This window comes from Drepanopeziza brunnea (genome assembly GCF_022702325.1).
Source record: "Drepanopeziza brunnea f. sp. 'multigermtubi' strain 214-2 chromosome Unknown ctg3, whole genome shotgun sequence".
Lineage (NCBI taxonomy): Eukaryota > Fungi > Ascomycota > Leotiomycetes > Helotiales > Drepanopezizaceae > Drepanopeziza > Drepanopeziza brunnea.
The window spans coordinates 2,203,734-2,226,445 of record NW_027094066.1 but is presented as its reverse complement, the minus strand read 5'-3'; the positions used below and the strand labels follow the sequence as shown (position 1 = coordinate 2,226,445).

Here is a 22,712-nt window from a genome sequence, read left to right as displayed (position 1 = left end):
AAGGGGTTGACGATACCAAGTTATTTTTTTTTTTTTTTTTCACGTTTTCTGCGGGCGTCGTGCTTGGAGTTTTGGGATACCCGAGTGCCCGCGGGACTTCGCAACATACTCTACTTCTACTGTCAAACCCAGGGCTCAATCCAGCCCGCGACTAACTCTGTTGGTCAGAGGAGTCCCAAGTGAAGGACTTTTATTTCAGCGAAGGTAAATACCGCGATACCCAACTACCGTGTACATATTCCACGATGGAAGTGTTTACTATGGGTCTGTCTCTACTCACAGCAATGGAGTCAAAGGTCAATTGGTACTTTTTGAGCTCTAAATGGAACCATTCTGGTCTTTGCCTTTGAGATGAGATATTGCATCGCCTATTCACACTGCCGCGCCTAGAGAAAACATGCCGCCCGGGACATGGGCCATGGTTATTAAGAGGCAATCTATTTTCGAGACCGGTTTTCTTAATCTCGATTGCATATCCGAGCATAGAAACAGGAGTCATCCAACCCTTCTCCTGTTGCCACTACCGGCACATCCATTAATCCAGCTCCGATAAATTTTCTGAAAACTGTTCTGAATGGTCATGGCGTGGCTTCAGAATTTCAGATCGACAAACTGGGGTCCTGTGGCTGGCTTTCTTGACTTTCCAAAGTCATCCATGAAATCGCCCTTGATCCGCTGGCTGAAGCCTGAGGGGCGCCCCATCATCTATATGAAGCCGCAGGGCCAGTAGCAGCCCGATTGAGAGGGAAGATCCGCGGGAAAGAGCTAGAAACTCTGGAAAAAGATAAAAGGGGATCATCAATCAACTACTGTGAGCTATGGCAAACTGCCAGGACGGATGTTCTTTGATATCGGTAGCATAATCCTGGTATTTGCCTAAAATATCTGGATGACTGACTACCTAGCTATAAATTGGAAGATATGCCCTATCTCAGCCTGGTTGTTGGTTATGAGATTCTCCTCGTGAACTATCCAATCCTTAGGTAGATGAGTCTTCTTCTTGTTTGGAAAGACTTTGACCACGGACGTGTGGAGCCGGGGCTGGGTTGAATGTTGGAGGTTGATGATTAGGATTATGATCGGGAAAGATCTGACTTGATGGCGAAGTGTGATGAGAATGATTTCGACCTCGTTCTATTGAACCACAGGCCGACGGTAAAAGGCAAACATGTGCTTGTTTCGTTTGGTGAACGTGCACGGGGGTACGCTACTCTCCCCCCCCATGAATAAATGTCGGACCCAGTTTAGGCCCATAAATCATAGAACGGTGGTTTATTAATGGCTCAAAGCCCTGTCAACTCCACTGTATAGACTAAATACTGGCTCAAAGATACTTTCCAAAGCTGAATCCTTATAAGTTGATTGGTTTAAGCCTTGGTAAGATCCCCTTGCGAAATTATACTTTCGACATTTATTCATGGGGGGGGAGAGTAGGAAGTGAGCAGAACAATAGGACAAACACACGTCACGACGGTGTCATTGAAAGCCGCAAGGATTGTGAAGCGCCGCGGGAACATACTACTACGTCGCAGGCGTAAGTATTACCCCTCGAGGGTAGGGAAAACACGGGGTTTAAAGTGTAAACTAAACTTTTAAGGCACCCTCGAGGGGTAATACTTAGGCCTGTACCGTGGTACGTATGCAGTACGGTATGCGGATGTTTCAGGGGTAGATATCTGCAAGTGGATTCGGCCGTGGCTCGCTCCGAGTTTCGAAGCGAGGAAAAGGGGCAGGACTCAGGACTGTCAAGAGAAAGCTGTGTACATTGATTCAAGCTCACGATCGCTTGGATTTCCCGGACAGTGAACATTGATGCGGACCTAAAGAAGCAAGCAAGCAGGCATGAATATAAGAGAGCATGGCGTTGAAACTAAAAACGGAATAGATGAACATCGATACGCATTGGACAACTGCAGAAACAGGTAAGAGCAATATCAGTCATCATGGCAAAGGTCATGGCAAAGGTAATGGATGGTAATACCGTAGGTAGGTACCGTACCTAGGTAGTGATGGTGATAATAATAGTAACAGTAAAAGGATGCAACCACCACGAGCATGCAATGTCTTGGCGTTGGGCTTCGACGGCGAGGATCAGAGCTTCGATCATGCAGGTCCTATGTCATGTCATCTCCTGTGCCGGGCATTGGGCATCGAGGGGAAAAAATCTGAAATCTAGAAACCTAAAAATCTAAAAGTCTAGAAATCTAAAAAATCTAAAAATCTAACCAAAAAAAAATAGCTCACCGCTGAAATTATATGCGTATCTGCATTCATATATAGGTACCTATGTAAGCATTGTTTCAATTTCGCCTTCTCTTTGGAACATCAAATCACACTTCATTACAAATTTCCTGACAAAGCTGTATATACTAGATACCCCGCTCACAAGACAAAAAAATTTCACGGTCAAGAACCAACCGTTGATCAACAACACCACGAACATCTATCTCAAACCCGAGCGTAGATCCAACAGCTCTCCCCGATGAATTCTAATTCAAGGAATCATACCGCTTAACTTCGAAACCCATCTTCCAATTGTCACAGCCCAGTGTCCAGCACGTAGACCTGTGACAACGATAGCGACATCGCAATACGTCCTACAACTCCACCAACTACTTACTCTATGAGCAACAGAGACTTGCTGAGATTCCTGTCCAAGCCTGCAAAGTAAGTCAGGATATTTCTTTGTGTCCTCGCGACTGGCTCTGGGATATTCACTCCGTACACTGCCGTGTGCTCTGTAGGCTGTGATATGAATCATAGCCTGCATTACACCTCAACCGACGACCATTTCCTTCTCGCCCTCTCCTTTCCCTCTTTACGATTCCACCTACATCTACACGACGTTGACTTCGCTTGCCAGGCCCAGATAACACCAGCCACGCCCCCTACGCTCCACTTCCATCGACTTTTTTTCCCCAGACTGCAGATTATCCTCATCTGCTAGACCCGATATCCATCTACGGTATCGGAATCTATCAGAGCGAGGCTATAACAAGAGCCACAATTCCATCAGCAAAGAACTTCTACATCCCTTTGTGCACCCGACCCCCATAACGTCCCCCAAAGACGTTCACATACCACACATTTAGCTGGCTCGGCCAGCACTCGGAACATACCACGGCTCCGTGGGCCTTCTCTTCCCAGGCGGACACCGCAAGGTTCGTTTGGGTGGCAGATAGTGCTACACAGTACTTACAAAGGAGGTCGACCATACTCTTCCACATCATCCACAAACCCGCCAGTCGGTTCAGATACCAGTGTCTGTCTCAGTTATGCTCGACCTTGAGATACCAGCCCAAAACACTTTGTCGCCTTCTGAAGGTACTCCACACCTGACGATCAACCATGAGGCTACCATCGATCTTGATAGTAGCAATGCTTTCGAAGGTATTGTTTCCATCCTATCATGCCGGCGAAAGCTAATAATTTGCAGGCCCCGAGAAGTTGCTAGAGGTCTGGTTTGCCCCAGCTCCCGATGCCCTCCCTCCAGGAACCAAGAAAGATGGCTTGAAGGCGGTCGCCGCGGATACATGGAAGGGAATGTTGGATTTGGTCAACTGCAAGGTCCTTTCCGTCATCGAATCCGAGCACATTGATGCCTACCTCCTCTCCGAGTCGAGCATGTTCGTCTTCCCTCACAAACTTATCCTGAAGACTTGCGGCACTACCACTCTCTTGCTGGGACTCCACCGCATGTTGAGGATCGCTGCGGTTGAAGCTGGGTTCCCTTTCGACAATACCGATTCGATGGAGGATATCAAGACTGCGGCTACGCCATACCGAGTCTTCTACAGCCGCAAGAACTTCCTATTCCCAGATAAGCAACGTGGTCCTCACCGTAGCTGGAAGCACGAAGTCAACTTCCTGGATTCCATGTTTGCTGGTGGCAGTGCGTACATGGTGGGGAAGATGAATGGTGATCATTGGTATCTCTACTTGACATCACCAAACACCTCTCTCACACCACCAAGAACACCCGACAATGAGCGGTCACCCACCGAGACCAAGATCCTGAAGATCCCCGGAAACTCGGCCTACGCCATCGGCCAGCGAGCCATCGAAAACGATGACGAGACCCTCGAGATCCTCATGACCGACCTCGATCAGGATAATGCCCAGAAGTTCTATCTCGAACACGCGAGTGCGGTCGCGGAAGGCAAATATTTCGATCGAGCCCAGAAAGCACGGAAAGAAGGCGCTAACAGTCCCGGCGACCTCGGCGAAGCCATGACAAGCTCAACCCTCAGCGGCACCACTGCTGCCTCCAACGACGGGAAGTCCGACGTCTTCAGCCACGCATCCTCCGAGAGCAACACCTGCACCCTCGAGGACGAAGCCCCCTTCCCCGAAAACCTCAGCACCGAAGGCCACGCGCTCGGAACGGTCGTGTCGGAGGCCTGTGGACTGTCGGACGTGTATCCCACGTCCAGATACCCCGATGCTCGCGTCGACGCGTATCTGTTCACACCGTGCGGATTCTCTGCCAACGGGGTGATTCCGGCGCCGCACAAGGCAGGTGCTGCAACGCACTACTTTACGGTTCACGTCACGCCAGAGGCCCAGTGCTCGTACGCCTCGTTTGAGACTAACGTGCCCGGTCGCCAGACGGGCCGTGAGACGTCGGAGGTTGTGGAGCATGTGGTTGATATCTTCAAGCCGGGGCGCTTCAGCGTCACGCTCTTTGAGGCCAAGGCTGATTCTCTCGAGACTCCTGTGGGAGAGATGAAGGCGACAGCTGCGCGGAGCGCGAAGATGGAGCGGATCGCGGGGTATAAGAGGGTTGATCGGATCGTGCATGAGCTGGATGGGTACGATCTCGTGTTTGGGTACTACGAGAAGGATGGGTTCCTTGGCGGGCCGCCGCGGTTGGGGGAAGTTGACTGAGGGTGTGACGTCGAGGGTGGCTGGGGGGGGTCTCTACAGATTGTCTCGTTTGGCTTTTGTACATGGCATTTATGCAGTCCGGTCGTTACATACTTTGCTATCGATGAATATATTGACGGGTGTGATGTGATGCGGTGCATTCATTCTTTTCCCTCTCTGGCGGATAGTTACAACGAAATGGTCATGCTGTGCAGATTGATTCAGAGGAGAATATGCGACTGATCCCACGATTCCGTGCTGAGATGGGTAGCGGATATATACCTAGATTAGGTATGTATCTGGCTATGGATTTATGCTGAGGAACGTATCTAAGTCAACCCTGGTATAGCACAAAGTAAGCGTGCATGCTCCTCCTACCTACCCTGCACGGTCAAGGAAGCGAGTACCCGGCTCAGCAGCCCAGCCTCTTCATTTTGTGTGTTCCCGGTATATTTTGTGTTCCGGGCGGTGGTGGCATCCGTCCTGGTTGGCTTGATTGGGTCCTCGGGCGAGATTCCTTATTTGTTGTTGAGGAAGAGGCCAACGAGGCAAGGGATAAGCAAGATGGGGAGAAGAGGAGGTTGGGGATACTTACGCGAGAGCGAGATCGCGAGAGAGAGCACATGCTGATGACGGTAGGTAGATATCTTAATCGTGTATGGTATCGTGGTGTGGATGTAGTGCGGTGTTTGACTTTGTGCGGAGTAGAGCAAGATGGGACGATGTAGGTAGGTAGGTATTCTTTTCTTTTTATTCATTTACGGTACTTCCTTACTTTACTTACCGGCGACAGCTTCTCTGCTTTACTTGCTCTCTCTCCCTGACCTGCCTTGCCGGAGTCTACTCTTATTGATTGATCGATTGGCCTTTGTAATTTGCTACGTTTTCTTCTTCTTCTTCTTCTTCTGCTTCTTCTTGTTTCTGTTCTTCTTGTCTCTGATAGATCTTCTTGTAGGTGAAACGTCGGATATGCATCACGTCTACAGTACTCACTCGCGCCGGGGGTTCGCGGTGTCTTTTTATAATCGCGTTCGACTCGACTCGACTCGACTTGACTTGACTTGACTCGACCGCGCCGAGCTGGGGCCCCTGCATCCAAGCGCCTTGCTCGCTTCCAATGGGAAATATGAACACTCGGGGGCCAACACGTCCACACGTCTGCACGTCTGCACGTCACGTCCTGGCTGCTGCCAAGAATGCCGTTGATTGGCGGTCATCGCGAAAATTCGCGGTCGGAAGATGCGTAGGGGGGAATTGGGAAGAGGAAAGGAGAGGTACGAAGGCCCGTGAGCCTGGATTATATGTGACATGACCTCCCCCCAAGAGAGAGAGGTTGATCTTGTGTGAGTGTGTGTGTGTGTGTTTGTTGTATTCGTGGAATTGTGAGCTGGATTTACTTGTTTATTGGTTTGGAAGGAAGCATTCATCATAACAATAACAATAACAATCACAATCACAATCACAATAACAACAACAAACAACCACACGGCCGACAGACGACAAGGTTCACGACGACGACGACGGCAGCAGCAGCCACTTCTCAATAGCCACAGCAGCAACAGCAACACCACCAACACCATCATCGTCAATTGAATCGTCCGTCACACGAAATCGAACACCCTACCTACATTCAACGTTGAACACCTATCAAGTTCAGCTCTGCAAACTCAATCCTTCCCCTTCCTTTGCCTTCGCTTCCCTGCCCACACCCATCCGCATCCCCTTCCCCATCCCCATCCTCATCCCCCAACAATGGCAACCCAACTGGCAAGCACCCGGCAGCCCTTCGCACCGCTCAACTCTTCCCGCCTACAAACCCTCACTTCGCTCAAGAACCGCCAGAATGGTACCTCTCCCTCTCCCTCTCCCTCTCCCTCCCCCCACCACCCCCACCCGCCCTCACAATGCCATCAACTCCCACTCTAACATCCCGCCTCCCAGCCATATCCTCCCTAACCCCATCCTCAAAACGCAAAGCCGCCTCCTTCGATGCCGACCACAGCAACGAAGACGGCGAGAATATCGACCCCGCCGCCTTCCTGTCGCCCAAGCGCTGCAAAGGCGCCGATGTGAAGGATGGTGGCTGCAAGCCAGTCAACTACTTCCTGACCACCTCCACGTCGTCGCCCGCTGCTGCTGCTGCTGCTGCTGCCAAGCTCCCGCCGCCAGGACGTGCGATCCTCCATGCGCGATCGCCTGCGAATCCGAGACTCGAGATCGGGGGTGCAGGTGTGAGGAAGACGCCATTGAGTGCGCCCGCCGGCCGCAGCCCCACGCGCAAACGCGCCGGCATCCTCCACCGGCGGAAGACGGGTGGTGGAAGCTCGCCCTTCACGCGCGTCGACCCGCCCAAGTTCTCGTCTTCTGCTCTCTCTTCGTCGCTGGGCTTGGGCTTCTCCATCGATGCCGCGCTGTCGGGTACGATTCCCGGCTACGCGTCAAGGGCGAAGGAGCAGGAGCGGGAGCGGGAGCTGCAGCAGGAGCAAGAGCAAGAGCGGGAGCAGCGTCAGATGAGCAGCGTCCCGGCGCTGTGGACGGACGACAAGCCGAGGGAGTCGTGGAACTTTGAGATCTACGAGGACACGGAGGAGGAGCTGGCTACGAACCTCATGGAGCATGGGGCGTGCACGCTGGAAATCAGTAGCGACGAGGAGAGCGCGGCGCGCGAGCGGGATCTCAGGGGTAAAGAGAACGTGCCCCCTGAGGCGGAGGATGGGGGTGATGTCAGTCAGACGAGCTCTGCATCTTCTTCCTCTACCTCTGCTGATGCGGCTACGCTGGCCGTGCAATCCGCCATGAAAGCTAGCACGAACCGTGCTCCGAGGAGAGGGAGGATGCAGGACGCCAACGCGATTGTCATCGACCGCTGCCCGCTCGGTGATCTCCCGGCCGAGGACTTCTACGCTGAAGGCTGCGATGAGAATACCGTCGTTCTCGCCGATGCCGATGTCGACGCCGATGCTGATGCCAGCGCTCTGATCACTCCTCCTGCCGACGGAAGTGAAAACGACGGTCGCGCTAGTACTAGTACCAGTCATGTCCCAGCATCGACCTTTGACTTGGCGGCTGGGGCGCTGCACAAGGGCAAGGGTAAGGCTATCGAGATCGATCTCGATGTCTTGATGGCGAAGAGCGCGGAGAGTGGTGCGCCTGGCGCGAGGCTCTTGGAGCCGCTTGAGAAGGCCGAGGTCGGATGGACCGTTTGGGAGAGCGGGAGCGCGAAGGCTGACGGGGAGGAGGAGTAGTCGGCTCTTCCGTACTTGGCTTGAGGGGGGCCAATCTCTGGCGGGTTCCCCCCCTCCGTCTCCCTCTCTCTTTCCTTTGTTGTGTGTTCCATGTTCATGAGTCAATGCTCGTTGGTGGAGTTTATGGTTGGTCTGGTCTGGTCTTGTCTTTCTGTCTGTCTTGCTACTGTAGCTTGCTGGCTTGTCCAGGTGCGAAGTGACGGGATGTGATTGGCTTGGACAGGACAGGACTGGATTTGATTTGGTTCTCGGGGGGTGCGGGGGCGGAAAGGGGGGAGGGAGGGCTAGGGCGGGCTAGAGGCGATGACCACGGAGGGGATAGGCATGCACGTAATGGGATTGCAAGTGGGAAGGTGGTGGGAAGGTGGTGAAAATGGGGGCTGGCTCGGCTCGGTACACACTAAAAGGGGTTCCAAGAACCAAAGAAAGGTCGGAAGAGCTCTTGCTTTAGGCGTCTAGCTTGCAAGTACGTTTCTTGCTTTTTCCTGACCATCGACAGTCATTCCTTGTAGCTATCTATCTATCTATCCGTCTGTCTATCCGTCTGTCTGTCTGCTCTATCTGCTCCCTCTTCATATCTGCTCTCTCCGTCTGCAGCTCTGCCTTGGGGCCTGTACGGGATAAAGGGTATTTCTCGGTCTTGCTTTGCTTTGCTCTGCCTTGCTCTGCTCTGCTGGGGATTTAGTACATATATATAGACACACACACACACATCCACACATCCACACATCCACACATACATACATATATATAAAGACATACATATATACATATATATATATATATATATATATATATATATATCAAAAGACATTCTAAACAAACCCATCCAAATGCAAACAAGCAAAATAAACCCATCTGAACTTCCCCCCTCTCCCTCCCCCACCTCTTTCTTTTCTGTGGCTTTTGTTACGACCTTGAAGGAGAGAGAGAAAAAGAAAAGAAGAGGGGACAGGGAAAGGGAAAGGGAGAGGGAAGGAAGGAGAGAGAGGGGAAGGGGAAGGAGGGGTCGATATAACCAACCTGCCTGTCGTTTCAAAGGGGGCTTGGCGACTTTGGATGCGGAGAACGGATGGCCGTGTTTGTGAGGGGCTGCTTGCTGTATTTATTGCGGTTCTCGATGTTAGAGGTCTCTTCTGATGAGGAGGGAAGGAGAAGGAGGGAAAGAGTAGGTAGGTGAGGCTGTGGGTGTGTGTGGGTGTGTGTGTCTGCAGCGTAGATTGGCTTCAGGCGCACCCAGGCATAGATATGATGTGAATTGCCTTTATCAATATCAATATATCAATATCAATGTCAATATCAATGTCAATCATAGCACAGGGTCGGAGGGGGAGAGGGGGCGTGAGGCGTCTAAGCGAAAACCTCGCTTAGCATTCAAGGGGCTCAACCGGACTTGAATTAAATGTGTTCGGCTTTTCTGACCGGGTGGGATTCGTGGTCGTTTGTTGTTAGCTGTGAGGCTGTGCGGCGTTGGGAGTGAGCGGTTTTTTTTTTTTTTTTTCGCCTTCTGGTGGGAAGGCTGGGTGTTGTTGATGGTGGCTGGCTGGCGATGGGCAGAGGTTCGTAAGGTGGGTGAAGTGGATGGGAAATGGGATGGGAGACGGGAGATGGGAGATGGGCACGAGGCTGCACCGCGTACGTGGTTTGAGTCTATGCCAGCCAGCCGATTTTCCGGGCGCAACGGAAGATTTGGGAGACGAGGGACGGGGTGAAGCGCGGGGGAGAAGGGGGGTAATTGCTTTGCTAGCGCTGACTTGGTTCTACTGTGGGTGCCCGTGAGCCATGTTGCAAAAGCTCGGAGCTCAGCATGAAGCCAGTGCATCATTTTTTTCCTTCTCCCCCGGATTTGTCGTCTTGAAGAAGATGTGGAGAGAAGATGTATTGGCTCATTGCTGGTTGTGTTACGAGTGTATCATTGCGTTTTGCTGAGGAAGACTGATGGTCACTGGCCCTAGGGCATGGGCTGTGATGAAGGGTGGTGTACAAATCCCGCACTGTGTAGGATGACGAGTGAAACAAGCTTGGTTCTGGTGGGCAGCTGGTCTGGCTATAATTTTTGGGATTTGGATGCGAGTGAGTATGCCTGACGCGGCACGCCGTCTTGGGGATGCTTCTAACGAGAGCGGATTGTTGTTTTCAGGAAAGGAGTATGTCATGGGGCTTACATAGAGCGATGAGAATTTGAAGTGAAGTATGTAGATGTGATGAGTGAGAAGATCGCAGAAGAGAAAGAAGGAGAGGGAAGACATGCCTGAAAGAGCGTACTTTACATCAGAGATTAGGAAATTCACGTCTGGGACTGAGCACGTAGCCAAGTGGAGACTTTCAAAGTTTTTTCAGCTTGAGAGCATCCGCTCCGGAGCTCTCTCCAACAGAGTTGCTGGGCATAAGCCATTGTAGTAACCTGACCAAAGAGGGACAGAGTGCCCGTAGGTACTGTATATGCCCGCATTCGGAGTCCTCACCTAATGTACATTATTCTACACCCGTTCCATGGTACACGTCGTCATCCATCTATACTATTCCCAGCGGCTTGAGAATGGACTCTCTTGAAGCCTGGGCCGCAGCGTTTCCCCCTTTCTGCAACGCAATCGCCCCAATGATGGCATACAAAGAGGTAGTCAGTACCACATCAATACCAGAAGACTCCAATTTATGAACCTGGTTGAAGTTAGCTTTGTTCTTTCATGGTCTACAGAGTCCTTACCATCCTCGGCTTCCATCTAATGACATCCCGCATTCCCAGCGAGGTCGCCAGTGGCCCGAGTCTATCCTTGTTCAAGATATCGCTGATCGGTACGTCCGTCAAATTCCGCAGCCCTTCCAACGCAGGATGTGAGAATGGAACACGGTCGTCGGATGGGTCTGGGAGGGTCTGAGTCTTCGTAGCAACATCGGATTGCAAAAGTGCAATGTTCGTCTGCAAGGTTATGATCCGCCGACCTACGAATGTCAGCACCACGTCTCCTCGCTTCCTCCATGGAGCGTACCCAAGAATGCCAACCGATCATTGAATCCTCTCCGCCCCTGATCAAAGCTCTTATGCGTAACCGCCAGCCATTTGGCCTCCTCCGTAAGCACCTGCTCGCCGCCCCGACCCAAGAACCTGATGTAGAACCGGTCTAGCACTTGCGGATCGCTGTTGCATTCCCACACCTTGTCTGGGTCCTTTATTCGCAACGGGAATGGGGCCTTCATTTTCTCTGGCGTGTATGACCATCTGGGGCGTGATTCGTGCTGCGTCTCGTACTGCGCATCGCTCCTGTATTTTGACGCTGAGAACTGTCTGATCGATGCTGTTCGGGGGTGTTTCGAGCTGGCGCATTCGCAGGTTGGCCTTGATTGTCGTACCAGGCTTTGCAGCGACCGTCCCGTCGTTCTTGACGCCATTATATCCCTCCGTTGTTGTGGTCGGCACTTAAACTTAAAGTGTCGAATTCGAACTTTGGCCTGTAGTAGAAGTCCGTAAATTTATATTCGCTTACATAATCAATATATTTCGATCGCGTCTCCCTACCGCGTCGACGACAGTAACCAATCTAAACGCCAACCTCTCAGAGCATGAGTCCCATATTTTGGTATCTGTCTTGATCATGGCTGCTCACGAGAGACTCAGCATGACATCAATTGTTTCTCCTACATTAAGTCAACAACTCTCCACCGTGCTTCCCAAAGACTCGCAATTCAAAATCTACCACCTCTCAACGCCTCCAACCCAAACCTCTTCCCTCTACTCTGCACCTCCAGGGACTCGTCCTGATCGAACATACTGCGAGAGTCACTTCCTCACCGTTTCCATCCGTGTACCGGCGAAGGATGATAATGCGGAACCCCATGATGTGCTGGTCTATGCGGTCGAAATCTTGATATACTCGACAGCTTACGACTCGACATTCTTTGTTTCAAAGGCGGACTCGACGGGGTACCTGCATCTTCTGGGGCTGGAAAAGGGTACGCCCTCACCCATAAGGGATATTACTGCGACCTTCTTGCGCCATCTCGTTGAGCAGCACCAGAGAGCCAATATCCGCAGTGTGGTGTCCCTGTTCGCGCGAGCTCAAGGTCAATATCTATTCCCAGGAAGCGTCGAATACAGTGGCAAACATGTGTTGGATGACCGAGGACTGGTTCGCTGGTGGTGTCGTGTTTTAGATCCACTCATTGAGGGGACGAGGAAGGAATCGAAGGACTGGGAATCGGTGAAGGGGTACTTGACAGTTCCTGGGCTTGAAACGCAAGAAGCAATCTCTTACATACCGAATCGGAATATTTCAAAAGCATGGACGATTGGACACCCGCTTCGGGAGATATCACGACATCTCGATGCACCCCCGAGATGCCTCATACCACACTACCCAGATGATCCCAAGGCGCGGTTTCTCGATGAGCTAGATGAAGAGATACCTAGAAGTCAGGAAATGAGCGGCCAATGGAAGAGTGTCAGATCTATTGACGAATTCTGGGATATGATGGCTTTCCGACAAGAATGCTCTGCCGGTCGGATGGTAGGCTTCATTTGGATAGTTCTTGAACCGAAGATTCAGCACCGTACGACTGGATCTGTCATTGCTGACAGTCAGAGTACTTCCATGAACCATGACAGCCAGACCGGTGCAGAAGCGAACTTCAGCTCGCCCCATCGCCGGGAAATTCTCATCACGCCGAGTTCATCTCTCAATGCATCTAGCCAAGTCCTGCCACCAAGCTCGCCCGTCAAAACGGAAACAGAGTACCCTGACTCTCAGACACCAATGTTATCGAGATCACGCACCCCGAAAGAGAAGAAGAAGAAACTCTCTGGCCCTATCGTTTCCCGGCAACCTCGAGTGAAGACGGAAAAAAAGAATTATCTCCTCGAGAGACCCGAGAGCTCAGCCTACTATATTTGGCGGCCTGAAGGTAGAGGTCAGATTATTGTCGAAGAGGCGTCTTACAAGCGAATCACTGAGTTGTTACTCCGCCTGGACTTCGCCACTCTTGAGCTTGCAACGTCAAGTTCAAGCCGATGGATCAATGAGGTGCGTTCAGGTGGATGGGGAAACACCGGCGATGCTTGGGGTCAGTCAGTCACTGGGATGAGGGCCTTCAAAGCTCACTCTGCAGCCGGAGCCCCTGGTGTAGCTACGTTGAATATCGGCTTGATGCGAAAGAAACGGAAAGAGCCCCCCGAGAAATCCCCAACCGTCCCGGCTGCTCTTCAAGCGACTCCAGAAGTCAATGTTCTTGATGCTGGCCTAGTTCGGAAAAAGGGAAAGGTGTGAGTGTGAGATGCTATTTATAGGTATCATTTGACAATCCAAAGGCGTCTACAGGGTATGATTTGGAACGGGGGCGGCGCTGTAAAACGAATACCCAGGATAGTGAATAGTTGAAGATTGAATTTGATCTTGGCTTCCTTGCTCATTTGCAGGGTCATTTATTTGGATCTTAGTTTCAGTAAATACTGCTTGCTTGCAAGGCGAGCTCTATTGTGATCTTTCAAAACGTCGAAATGTCTCCGGTCCTATGTCGCGGTCTGAATTCAACATTATGTGCACATGGGTAGTTCAGTCTAGAGAAAGGCCGCCTTCCCTTGTTTTTGTTTGGAGATGGCTGTTCCGCACTCCCCATTAATACCACCAGCAAAGCATAGACAGATAACCATCAGGCCCATGCGGACCGTCATGGCTTCCGCAGCTCCAAATTCCCAATCTCCATGCCATTTCGCTCTCCGTAACTCTGACAGCATTATCGATAGTAGTAATACTGATTTGCGTCGGGCGGGTATCCAAAACGCAATGCTTGGACCCTAAGACCCCCCATAAGGTACGGCGACGTGCTAATTAGAGACTATATATAAAGTACTATCCAATCGAGAGTAGAAACCACGTTAAGGAAAAGCCCTCTTTCAAAAGCCGCGGGTTTCTGATCCCTTAATATCGTAGATTCTTTGTAAGTCTTTTCAAAGCATGTCAAGGGATTTGCACCGAGTTGTCTCTCTCGATAACTGGTCGAATGCGTATAGCCTTACCGGCGGCCTCGATCCGTGTAGGTATAAACATCGTTCTCTTTTTCCGTAAGGCTATGAAGGCTCTCGGTCGTAGCCCTTGTGTAAAGCCGGTGTGTTTGGAAAGCGCTCTTATCGAAGGCGCAATATCGTGTTTTCAAGCGAGCGACCTGAGCCTTTTCCTATTTCTCCTTAATCTCTTCATTCGGTATGCCCGTTAAGTATAGGTCGTAGTCGGCGGGGTCATCGAGAAAGGAAGGAGGTCCGGAACCGCCGGTGAAGGAGAATCTCTTCGAAGAGTCGCCGCTTACCGATGATTCACTTTCGGCTCTCTAGACTCTTTTGCCGCAGGAGAGAGCTGGAGGTTCGTAAGAGACACTTCGTACAGGTAAAGTAAAGATTCGTAGCCTCCCGCACTATCGATCAGAGGACAGGAAAAGTTGCTAAAATTGACGAAGGTCATTGCTGCGGCTGCCGATGGAAAGAGTATCCTGCGTACGGGTGAGCTCTGCTATTCCAGTCTGCAGTTCGCTTGAAGTGTAGAAAAAATTGAGGAGAGCCACTCTATCTCGAGTTGCGGACTTGGGCGTCAAGGCCAGTCTCTGCTTCTTCTGTGAATACAGAGACTTTTCTTTTCTGTCAGTCAAAGCCGTCTTTATGCCCCGTTGCCGCAAATTCCCTGGGCTTCTGCTTTCTCCGCGAGATCTAGTTCATTACCAGGTGACGATGGAAAGCAGGATTCAGATAGTGAGAGTGGTATCGCATTTGACGAAACCCGAGTCGAAAGGCGATGATTGGTTGACTTGCACAGGTGGTATAACTCAAGAAGACTCGTGCAACAGCCACGAAGACCTGCAAAGCGGTTTGCTCGCTGTATATCTGCGCTGCTCGCCACCGTACCCGCGCTTAAGCTGTTTCGACGGAAATTGTTTCCTACTGGTTGACCAGCCGGGCTCTCGTAGAATAAGTGACCGGGACTTTAATTGATTCAGTGTTTGGAGATAAAGAGACATCTATCGGGGCCGGAGATTACTGTAGTATTACATTGAATCGAAACCTTGTAATTTTCTTGCAAATCGCACTCTTGAAAGAAAAGCAGTGTAAAGCTTAAGCCTGAGTCTTATGAGAATCCTGGCCGGCGTCACTCTTGAAGTTTTGATAGCAACCAATTCGTCTGTACTCCGTAAGAAGTAATTGCGAGGTGGCCTTCCATTTTCGCCTACTTTTACTAAAGTAAGCGAGGTACGGCCAAAAGTCGATTAATAGTACTAGAAGTGGGTTCAATCAGTTAATTCTCAACGCAACCACATTAATTACTATATACCATTGCCTTAATCATTAATAATAATTAACTTCCGATGACCCGATGTCAAGAATTGCTTCAATTCCGTTAAAACCCAAGAATATAATCGATTGCTTTCGCTAAGCCGGTCACCTTTCCACTTGAGTGCAGCGCGCAAAGTGACCCCCTATCTGTAATCTACCAATTTATCGCCTTTCTTTTGATATTCTAGCAGCTTTGAATTATATTAATTATTATTACAAATATTCTTCCTATTAACAGATTCGCAAGCGTACGGATTTTTTTGATTACGCCGCAATATGCTTTAGTCCGCCGAGCATTTACTAGGTACTTGATGATCACCAAAAGTTGGGAAAATAAAATTACAAATTCAACGAATCGTGTAGCTTCTTGCACCCAAGTTTCATGTATAAAATCCAAGATGAAGATATGCATAAGCGCATGATAATTCTGAAAAATTCTCGATCTCATTAGGAAAGCCTTGAAAGGGGTACTTGATCAACCATTAATCATCAAGCTGAAAATCGAACCACAAACTAACGTTAAATGATATGATCAAATAGCTTTTGAAATCTCCACTTCGTCTGAAAGTGTTTCAAATCAATATATTCTTAATTGCGTAGTATTTCTAAACAGGGTTGGTCATGTAAAGAAAGCTGCGATTAGCGTGGTGGATTGATTATTAATTAGCACGTCAAAAATTGGATCCTGAATCGACTGTTGGCTGAAACTGTGCTTCACCTGATTGAGCGAAATCAGGTGAAAATGGCGGGCCGCCTTACAATTACGCTAAGCGGGGTACACACTTTGGCGCTGGCTGAATCAGCTTTGAAATTAAGCGTTGTGAGCCTTGATTGGTTCTAAATTTAGGATAATGATGAGGACATACTACTACAGTAGTAGTAGTTGTACCACAGAAATTGGATCCCGTGTACGGAGGAGAGGAAGTGGAGATGATTATTCGTCTATGAGCGGCCGAAAGACTATAAATATAGTCTAGGCTAAGCTCGTGGATGTTATGACATCATGAATTGTGTTGCTCCTTCTCCGCATTTACTACGTACGTAGTACTACCGTACCACGGTACGAAATAGGCGTACGGAGTGTTACACTTTGAAGGTGGTACGTACGTAGTAGTAGGTTCTACGGACTTGTACTAGTACGTATAGTACTTAGTAGTAGTATCTCGATCACCTTTAAACAACGCTGTCCTATCATTTAAATTTAAGCAACAACTTTATTAAGCAACAACTTTATTACGGAGTCTCGCTCGAATCCTACGCTTCTTAATTAACTCTTTTAGTAAGTCGAGGTTCGTCTTGACGAGCTTCGGGATATTTCTCTTGAATAAACGGAATCCTTCGTCTAATTCTAAACCTTCTCGGTCGAGATAAGATCGAGAGATAAAGCTGGCCATCCAATCGGCTCGATACCACAAGGTTTAAACCTTTACGGAGGTACGGAAAAATTAAGAGCCGACCCAGTTGAGCCCCATAAATCGTAGAGCGGTGGTTACGGAGGTCTGAATGGCTCAAAGCCTTGTCAATTCTATTGCACAGACTAACCACTTGCTTAAAAATGCTTTTCAAGGCTGAATCTTTATAAACTGACTGGTTTAAGCCCTGTGTAGGAGCCCTAGCAAAATTATACTTTCGACAATCATTCGTGGGGACTGTTGGAAGGGCGCTCCGAAAGGCTGACTCGAGCTAACTCTGTTGTGGATCTAAGCTAGATCTAAAAGAGCGGAAACCTGCTCGTGGTTTGCAAGACCTGCAAACCATTAGCAAGTTGAAATTCATTTTCAAAGTAGCTTAGTTCGGTCTATTGTTTGGTGTAAAATGTATAGAGGCTATTATTGGCTTTAAACGTTAGTCGTTAAAGGGGTGCGTAATGAGAGGTGGTAAAGGGTTGTGTCTCGAGCGAAGTGTACAAATAATTAGTATTTTCAATCTCAATTCGCCGCAATAGATGAAAACTTCGTACCGCTAATTAATCTACAGGAAACCATGAATTTGCAGCTTCGAATCGAGAGCAGCTTCGTACTTTATGCAAGATACACTAAGAGATGATGCTATTACCGATCCCCTTTTGCGCTAGCATATCTGGCTCCGTTTGCTTTCTACTACTTACGTAGTACTACGTAGTTGTACTTCCTGGCCGCACAAGTACTCGGATGCGAGGAGCCTAAAACACGCGAGAGAAAATTAACCACCTTCCAAATCTTGTCACATTTATTTACCTTCAACCTAAAAGCTGATCAAAGATTGGCATTACGGATAGGCTTTTAGGGGCTGTTTCCTCAAGCCCGTTGGTAGTCCGTCCTACCGGTACTTCATCCCCGTCTCCCCCCCACCTTGGAGTACCGGTAATCACGGAAGTGCTAAAAGTAAGGGTCTAAGCATACCTACTACTACTACGTAGGTACCTACACCTGCCTTTTTAAAACCCCTGGTTACCCTACCCTCAGGGTGTAACACTTACGCCTTGTGACGTTGTACGTAGGTAGTACTACGTATTTGACCACGATGGAATTTGAAGCCTACGTTTAGCCACAACTACCTAATAACCCAGAATGATTTCAAGAGTCCAAGAGCTCGAGACCCTTGAACAACCATCGTAGGGTCCTGGTTTTGTTATCTTATCGAACAAAAATCGCGAGTAATCCTTCGTACCTACCCCGTAGAGTAGGGTACCTTAGATAATTGCGTCAACAAGATTCGGCAATCACCGGAGCAGGACTATTTGTTTTATACTTTGGTGGGAAAGACAACCACCATAAGCCCTCATCCAAAAGACTATACATAAATAGCGAATGTACTATCCTCCAACAATAGCTGCTTCCCATCCTTCTCAACCTCATCTTCTCAAACCTTTCTAGCTTTCACCCGTCCTCACTCAAACCGCGATCATGAGATACTCACCTCTATCATTATTTGCACTTGCTGCAACTAGCGTGCTGGCCGTCGACATGTCCCTTTACAAACCTAACAGTGACGTTGACAAGGGGTTTGCAAACTTCGTAGAGCAGTAAGAATACTGGCCCAAAGGGGCCCGTCCGGTACTAGATACACCTGGTAATAAACTTCGACACAGATACTACCTCACATCCGAAGACAAAAATTCCGTCGACGCCTTCCTCTCTTTCTGGCCTCCAACGGGACGCTTGATCGTCGCCGATACCCTTTTCGAAGGCTACGGGGAAATCCTTGCCGTCAAGCTGAGCCTTCTGCCCCCAACCGGCAACAAGGCTTGGTGGCATCTCATCCGGGGCGCTTCGGTTGGAGCGGAAACCGACGAAGACAAAACCTTGATCGCGGACATTGTGATTCAGACGACCTACCACCCTGGCAACTGCTCGCAGGCATAGTAAGTTTGCCGATAATATACATTGTTCGATCACGACAGTGCTGATGGTTCTGCAGCGGGAGTGCGGCATTCACGATCTTGAAGGATGCGAACGGAGAGCTGAGGTTGGACCCGTACTCGCAGAGCTTGAGCCTGTACAACCTGACCGTGTCGACGACTGAGTCGCCGACTGACATACCTTGCTCTGTGGATTAAGAGCCACGCACCCGAGGAAGGGGAAACGACAGTTCTGATGAGAGGAACCCTTTTTTTTCCCCTTTGGCTCTCGCTATAGCCAATTTTAGACGGATCTCACCCCTGAGCATGTACTATTTTTCTTCGGTTTATTAATAGAGAATAATGGATGTGCACTTCGCCTAGATACCGAAGGTGTAGGCGGGCCATTTGGACTCACCCGATCTCGAAATGATACTTATGCTAGCATGCCAGATTATCAGTCGCGACAAAAAGTTCCCAGTCCCCCGAAACTTGGCTTGTCACCGCCATCCATCACTACAGCCAAGTATTCAAAAGACTAGCTTGGGCGTTTGTCTTTCCAGGACCTCAATTCTCATGACATTATTGAAATTGGCGCCGCTGCATGCCGTGGGAGGTTGAGGAGTTGCCAGAGACTCAATCAACACTGTACGACCAGGGTCTGTACTCGCTATAGTATCGCGACGATTCTCAATAGACACGCCTTCCGGATCTCTTCTTGTTCTGCCGCCATTCACTTCGATCTTCTTCTCATCTAAGGCTCTAGTTGACACCGCGCCGCCGTACCGGGCGTATGCATCCACTGGTAGATGTATAGGGGACAGTCCAAGTCATGCCGGGTCCGAGATGTTTGTTCAGAGATCTAAAAGTGGATTGCCATGACAGATGGAGATGATTGAGACCTGCCCTTGCGGGGGTCGGAGGGGGCATTTGTTGTTATCTTGATGGAGTTACGCCGGCGTTCATTCTTGGTTGCTGAGGTTTCCAGCGGTATGTGTTGTTAACGTTAGAAGAACCTACTTGCATGGCAGACCTTTACTCACACTCTTGATTGAAACCGATGAATGCAGGCGTCCAGTGGAAGCTTTCGGAGAGGCGTAACAAACTTGCCATGCACATATTAGACAGGACCTGGCAGAATGAAGAATGGGGTAAGAGGTATACAAAAGTGCCGGGAGGGTTTGCTTGGACTACACCTCCGAAGCACAACTAAGCCCACGAAACATTGCTATCAGCTATAAGTCTTCGGAAATGGATGGAACAATGGGCTGCTTCATTTGAACACAAGATTGTGTCGACTACAGGCGCTGGGGGAGTGGCACTGGGAGAGTAATCATCGTCACACTGTCTGTACCGCCCTTGCCCTGATACACATAACAAACCCATCGTCACTCGCCGAGACCTTGATTATTGTTCCCAATTCAACTTCGCTAAAGCCTCATCACACCGCGGCTTTCGACATTGGCAGCGCAACAGAAGTGGCCAAGTTCATCGCCGATGTCATCTCAAAGTACCGCCAGACCGATCACCTCTTCAACTGTGCTGATATAAACCCAAGAAGATTGGCTACGGAAGAGATCACTGATGCCTCATGGGATAAGCTCATGAAACACAAACCTCAAGGGGCTATTCGACGTCACCCGGCCCTTCATCCTCCATCTTCAGCCCAGCTCAACAATAGTCAACATTTCTTCTATATCGTCGCCCTTGAAACTTCCGCGCAAGATGCATTCTACCATGCGACTACAGCTGGAATCATCGGATTCTCTAAAACCACAGCTTTAGAGCTTGGCCTGCGTGGTATTAGGATCAATTTTATCTGTCCTGGGTAGGTCGATACGAGGACAAATGCGTCGATCCTAGATAGATCGGGAACGCTGGACGAGAATGCAGATGTGGTTGTTTTCTTGTTCAGTGACCAGAGTCGTTACATGAATGGGAGCGTTGTCGAGGTCAGTGGGGGTGGGGGGGATCCATGAACGGCAAACTACCAGCGCAGAATAGTCCTTTATCTAGAGTCTCTTCGATTCTTATATTTTCTTGGTATGAGGAAGGAGACTCGTGGTTATCAATTATCAAAGCTCTTCCGCTCATGCTATGCTGAGCAAGGAGACTAAGCGAAGCCGTGGGAAACTTCACAGCATAACCCTTGGAGAGTTGTTCGGAGCATTCAAATAGCCGCATTGCATTTGAGAAAAATAGTTAGCCAAATCTTTGCTATCCAGTTAGCTGTCAATCCGCCGTCAATATTACAAATTGCATGCAGCTTACCTCTCTACTATCAAATTGGGGAGTTGATGACTCGATTTGCGCCCTGTAAAAACCTGCTTTACCGCCGAACAAGAGAAGATAGGTATCTATCTACATCCCCTGTGTCGTACCCAATTCTATTCGCTCGATAAATTTCAACACGATGTGTGGGATTGATGGACAGAGTGATCGGAGTTACGGACCCCTGATCGGGGTTAATAGCCAGTGGGCCGTGCAGCCTTGGCACCACCACCACCACCACTACTAGGTAGCGGTACCTACTTCCCTCTCACCTAGAATAGCTTCCTCTCCCTAGACTCAATACAACGAATATTACAGAACCTACTCGTATCCAACTTCGCCCGTGTGCACACCTATGTGGATACACCAATACGCCATGAGGATTTTCTTCGGCTCGGTGCTGAAATTATCTTCCCTCGCTCATCCGACCAAGCGCCAAAGCTGTTGGCCGTCGCTATCAAGCTCGTATACAAGTAAAGCACTGATGTACGAAAGGTTTCTATTTTGAGAAGTTTGGGCCTTTCATATCTCCGATCCTTGGTTATGGGAAGGAGATCCTTGGTCGTCGGGGAGGCCATCCGGGGATTACTACTGTACTGTAGCTGATCCGCGATTTATATAATCGCTCGGCATTCGCTGTAAATTACCCAGTGGGAGCGTGTAGTTGGTTTTGGCGACCTGGACGGGCAGTACTGCTTGCTTGCTTGCTGTCTTTGCCGAGCTATCTGTTTTCCCTTCCGTCGGCGAATGTTGCCTCTGTGGAGGGGAAATTACAGCGGAGAAATAGCTAGTGCAATCAGCGAGATACCTTGACTAATTTAGAGAGCCACAGAGTGTGGGAGAGATTTTCAAGTCCTGCTCCGTAATGTTGATATTGCACAATCACAGGGGGTGATCAGCCTGTGCAACGATAAGAGGAATTCAACGATACAACGTAAGCATTAGATTTGATTAAAAGTGTTCAGTTCCCCTATGTGAATTTCGTAGATGGCATATAGCCTTCCCTATTAAATTAAGATAAACCTCCGACGCTGCTCCGGTGTTCGAGATCTCGAAGCTCGAGAGGTTCGAGAGGGCCCCTCTTTCGCTTAGCGTATATTAGCCGAGCGGCACAAACTGCGGCCCTACGCCGACCCCACCTTCAAATTTTTCCAAAACACATCATAACACCAACCACAGCGGCGCTGACATCGAAAACAACGCGAAGGTTCGTTCGCACACGGTGGTGTGGTGTAATGGTAGCACGTGACGTTGTGGTTGTTCTTCCCCGGAGACATCTATACTGACCCGTTTCAATCTGGGTTCGATTCCCAGCACCGCCAAGTATCACATCTTGGATTGAAAGTTAGACGGTTAAAATCCGTCAAGCTTGTCACATTTCTTTGTGTGATTTTTTTTTCTTTCGCTGCTTTGGATTGCTGAGGCTGGAGAGAGGAGGAAGGAAGGAAATTTTTTTTTTGCTTGTGTCATCCGCCGAGGGTGGGCCGGCAAACGTGACGGGATTTACAGGGGATCGTGGAGTCACGGCGGAATGAAGGAAACGTTCAAAGGTTCGTTGGTACGATGGATAGGTAAGGTAGTGTAGAATATTACGCATGGCTTTTTTGTTAATGTGTATAGCATTCGGTGATTTTGAGCTTTCTGTTAAAACACTCGCTAGCGCCATTTCATTCAAATCATTACTACTTTAGAATACCTA

General features: G+C 49.4%; 6 protein-coding genes across 6 annotated transcripts; 5 read left to right on the top strand and 1 right to left on the bottom strand.

Moving 5' to 3' along the window:
• Nucleotides 1–3,275: 3,275 nt before the first annotated feature.
• On the top strand, nt 3,276–4,887 carry L3040_002756 (uncharacterized protein; the record flags this gene model as incomplete). The annotated part of the gene is made up of 2 exons (XM_007296294.1): nt 3,276–3,390; nt 3,437–4,887. The coding sequence occupies 2 exons, from the start codon at nt 3,276–3,278 to the stop codon at nt 4,885–4,887; spliced, it is 1,566 nt and encodes a 521-aa protein (XP_007296356.1).
• Nucleotides 4,888–6,618: 1,731 nt separating this feature from the next.
• On the top strand, nt 6,619–8,111 carry L3040_002755 (uncharacterized protein; the record flags this gene model as incomplete). The annotated part of the gene is made up of 2 exons (XM_007296295.1): nt 6,619–6,712; nt 6,808–8,111. 2 exons carry the CDS (start codon nt 6,619–6,621, stop codon nt 8,109–8,111), a joined length of 1,398 nt encoding a protein of 465 aa, XP_007296357.1.
• A 2,514-nt stretch (nt 8,112–10,625) lies between these two features.
• On the bottom strand, nt 10,626–11,309 carry L3040_002754 (mitochondrial 54S ribosomal protein mL57; the record flags this gene model as incomplete). The annotated part of the gene is made up of 3 exons (XM_007296296.2): nt 10,626–10,772; nt 10,819–11,054; nt 11,102–11,309. 3 exons carry the CDS (start codon nt 11,307–11,309, stop codon nt 10,626–10,628), a joined length of 591 nt encoding a protein of 196 aa, XP_007296358.2.
• A 395-nt stretch (nt 11,310–11,704) lies between these two features.
• L3040_002753 (uncharacterized protein) lies at nt 11,705–13,372 on the top strand (the record flags this gene model as incomplete). Its single annotated transcript, XM_007296297.1, has 1 exon — nt 11,705–13,372. One exon carries the CDS (start codon nt 11,705–11,707, stop codon nt 13,370–13,372), a length of 1,668 nt encoding a protein of 555 aa, XP_007296359.1.
• A 4,936-nt stretch (nt 13,373–18,308) lies between these two features.
• L3040_002752 (uncharacterized protein) lies at nt 18,309–18,961 on the top strand (the record flags this gene model as incomplete). The annotated part of the gene is made up of 3 exons (XM_007296298.1): nt 18,309–18,427; nt 18,494–18,766; nt 18,823–18,961. 3 exons carry the CDS (start codon nt 18,309–18,311, stop codon nt 18,959–18,961), a joined length of 531 nt encoding a protein of 176 aa, XP_007296360.1.
• A 920-nt stretch (nt 18,962–19,881) lies between these two features.
• Nucleotides 19,882–20,574, top strand: L3040_002751 (uncharacterized protein; the record flags this gene model as incomplete). The annotated part of the gene is made up of 2 exons (XM_066155669.1): nt 19,882–19,893; nt 20,047–20,574. 2 exons carry the CDS (start codon nt 19,882–19,884, stop codon nt 20,572–20,574), a joined length of 540 nt encoding a protein of 179 aa, XP_066012646.1.
• Nucleotides 20,575–22,712: the final 2,138 nt, after the last annotated feature.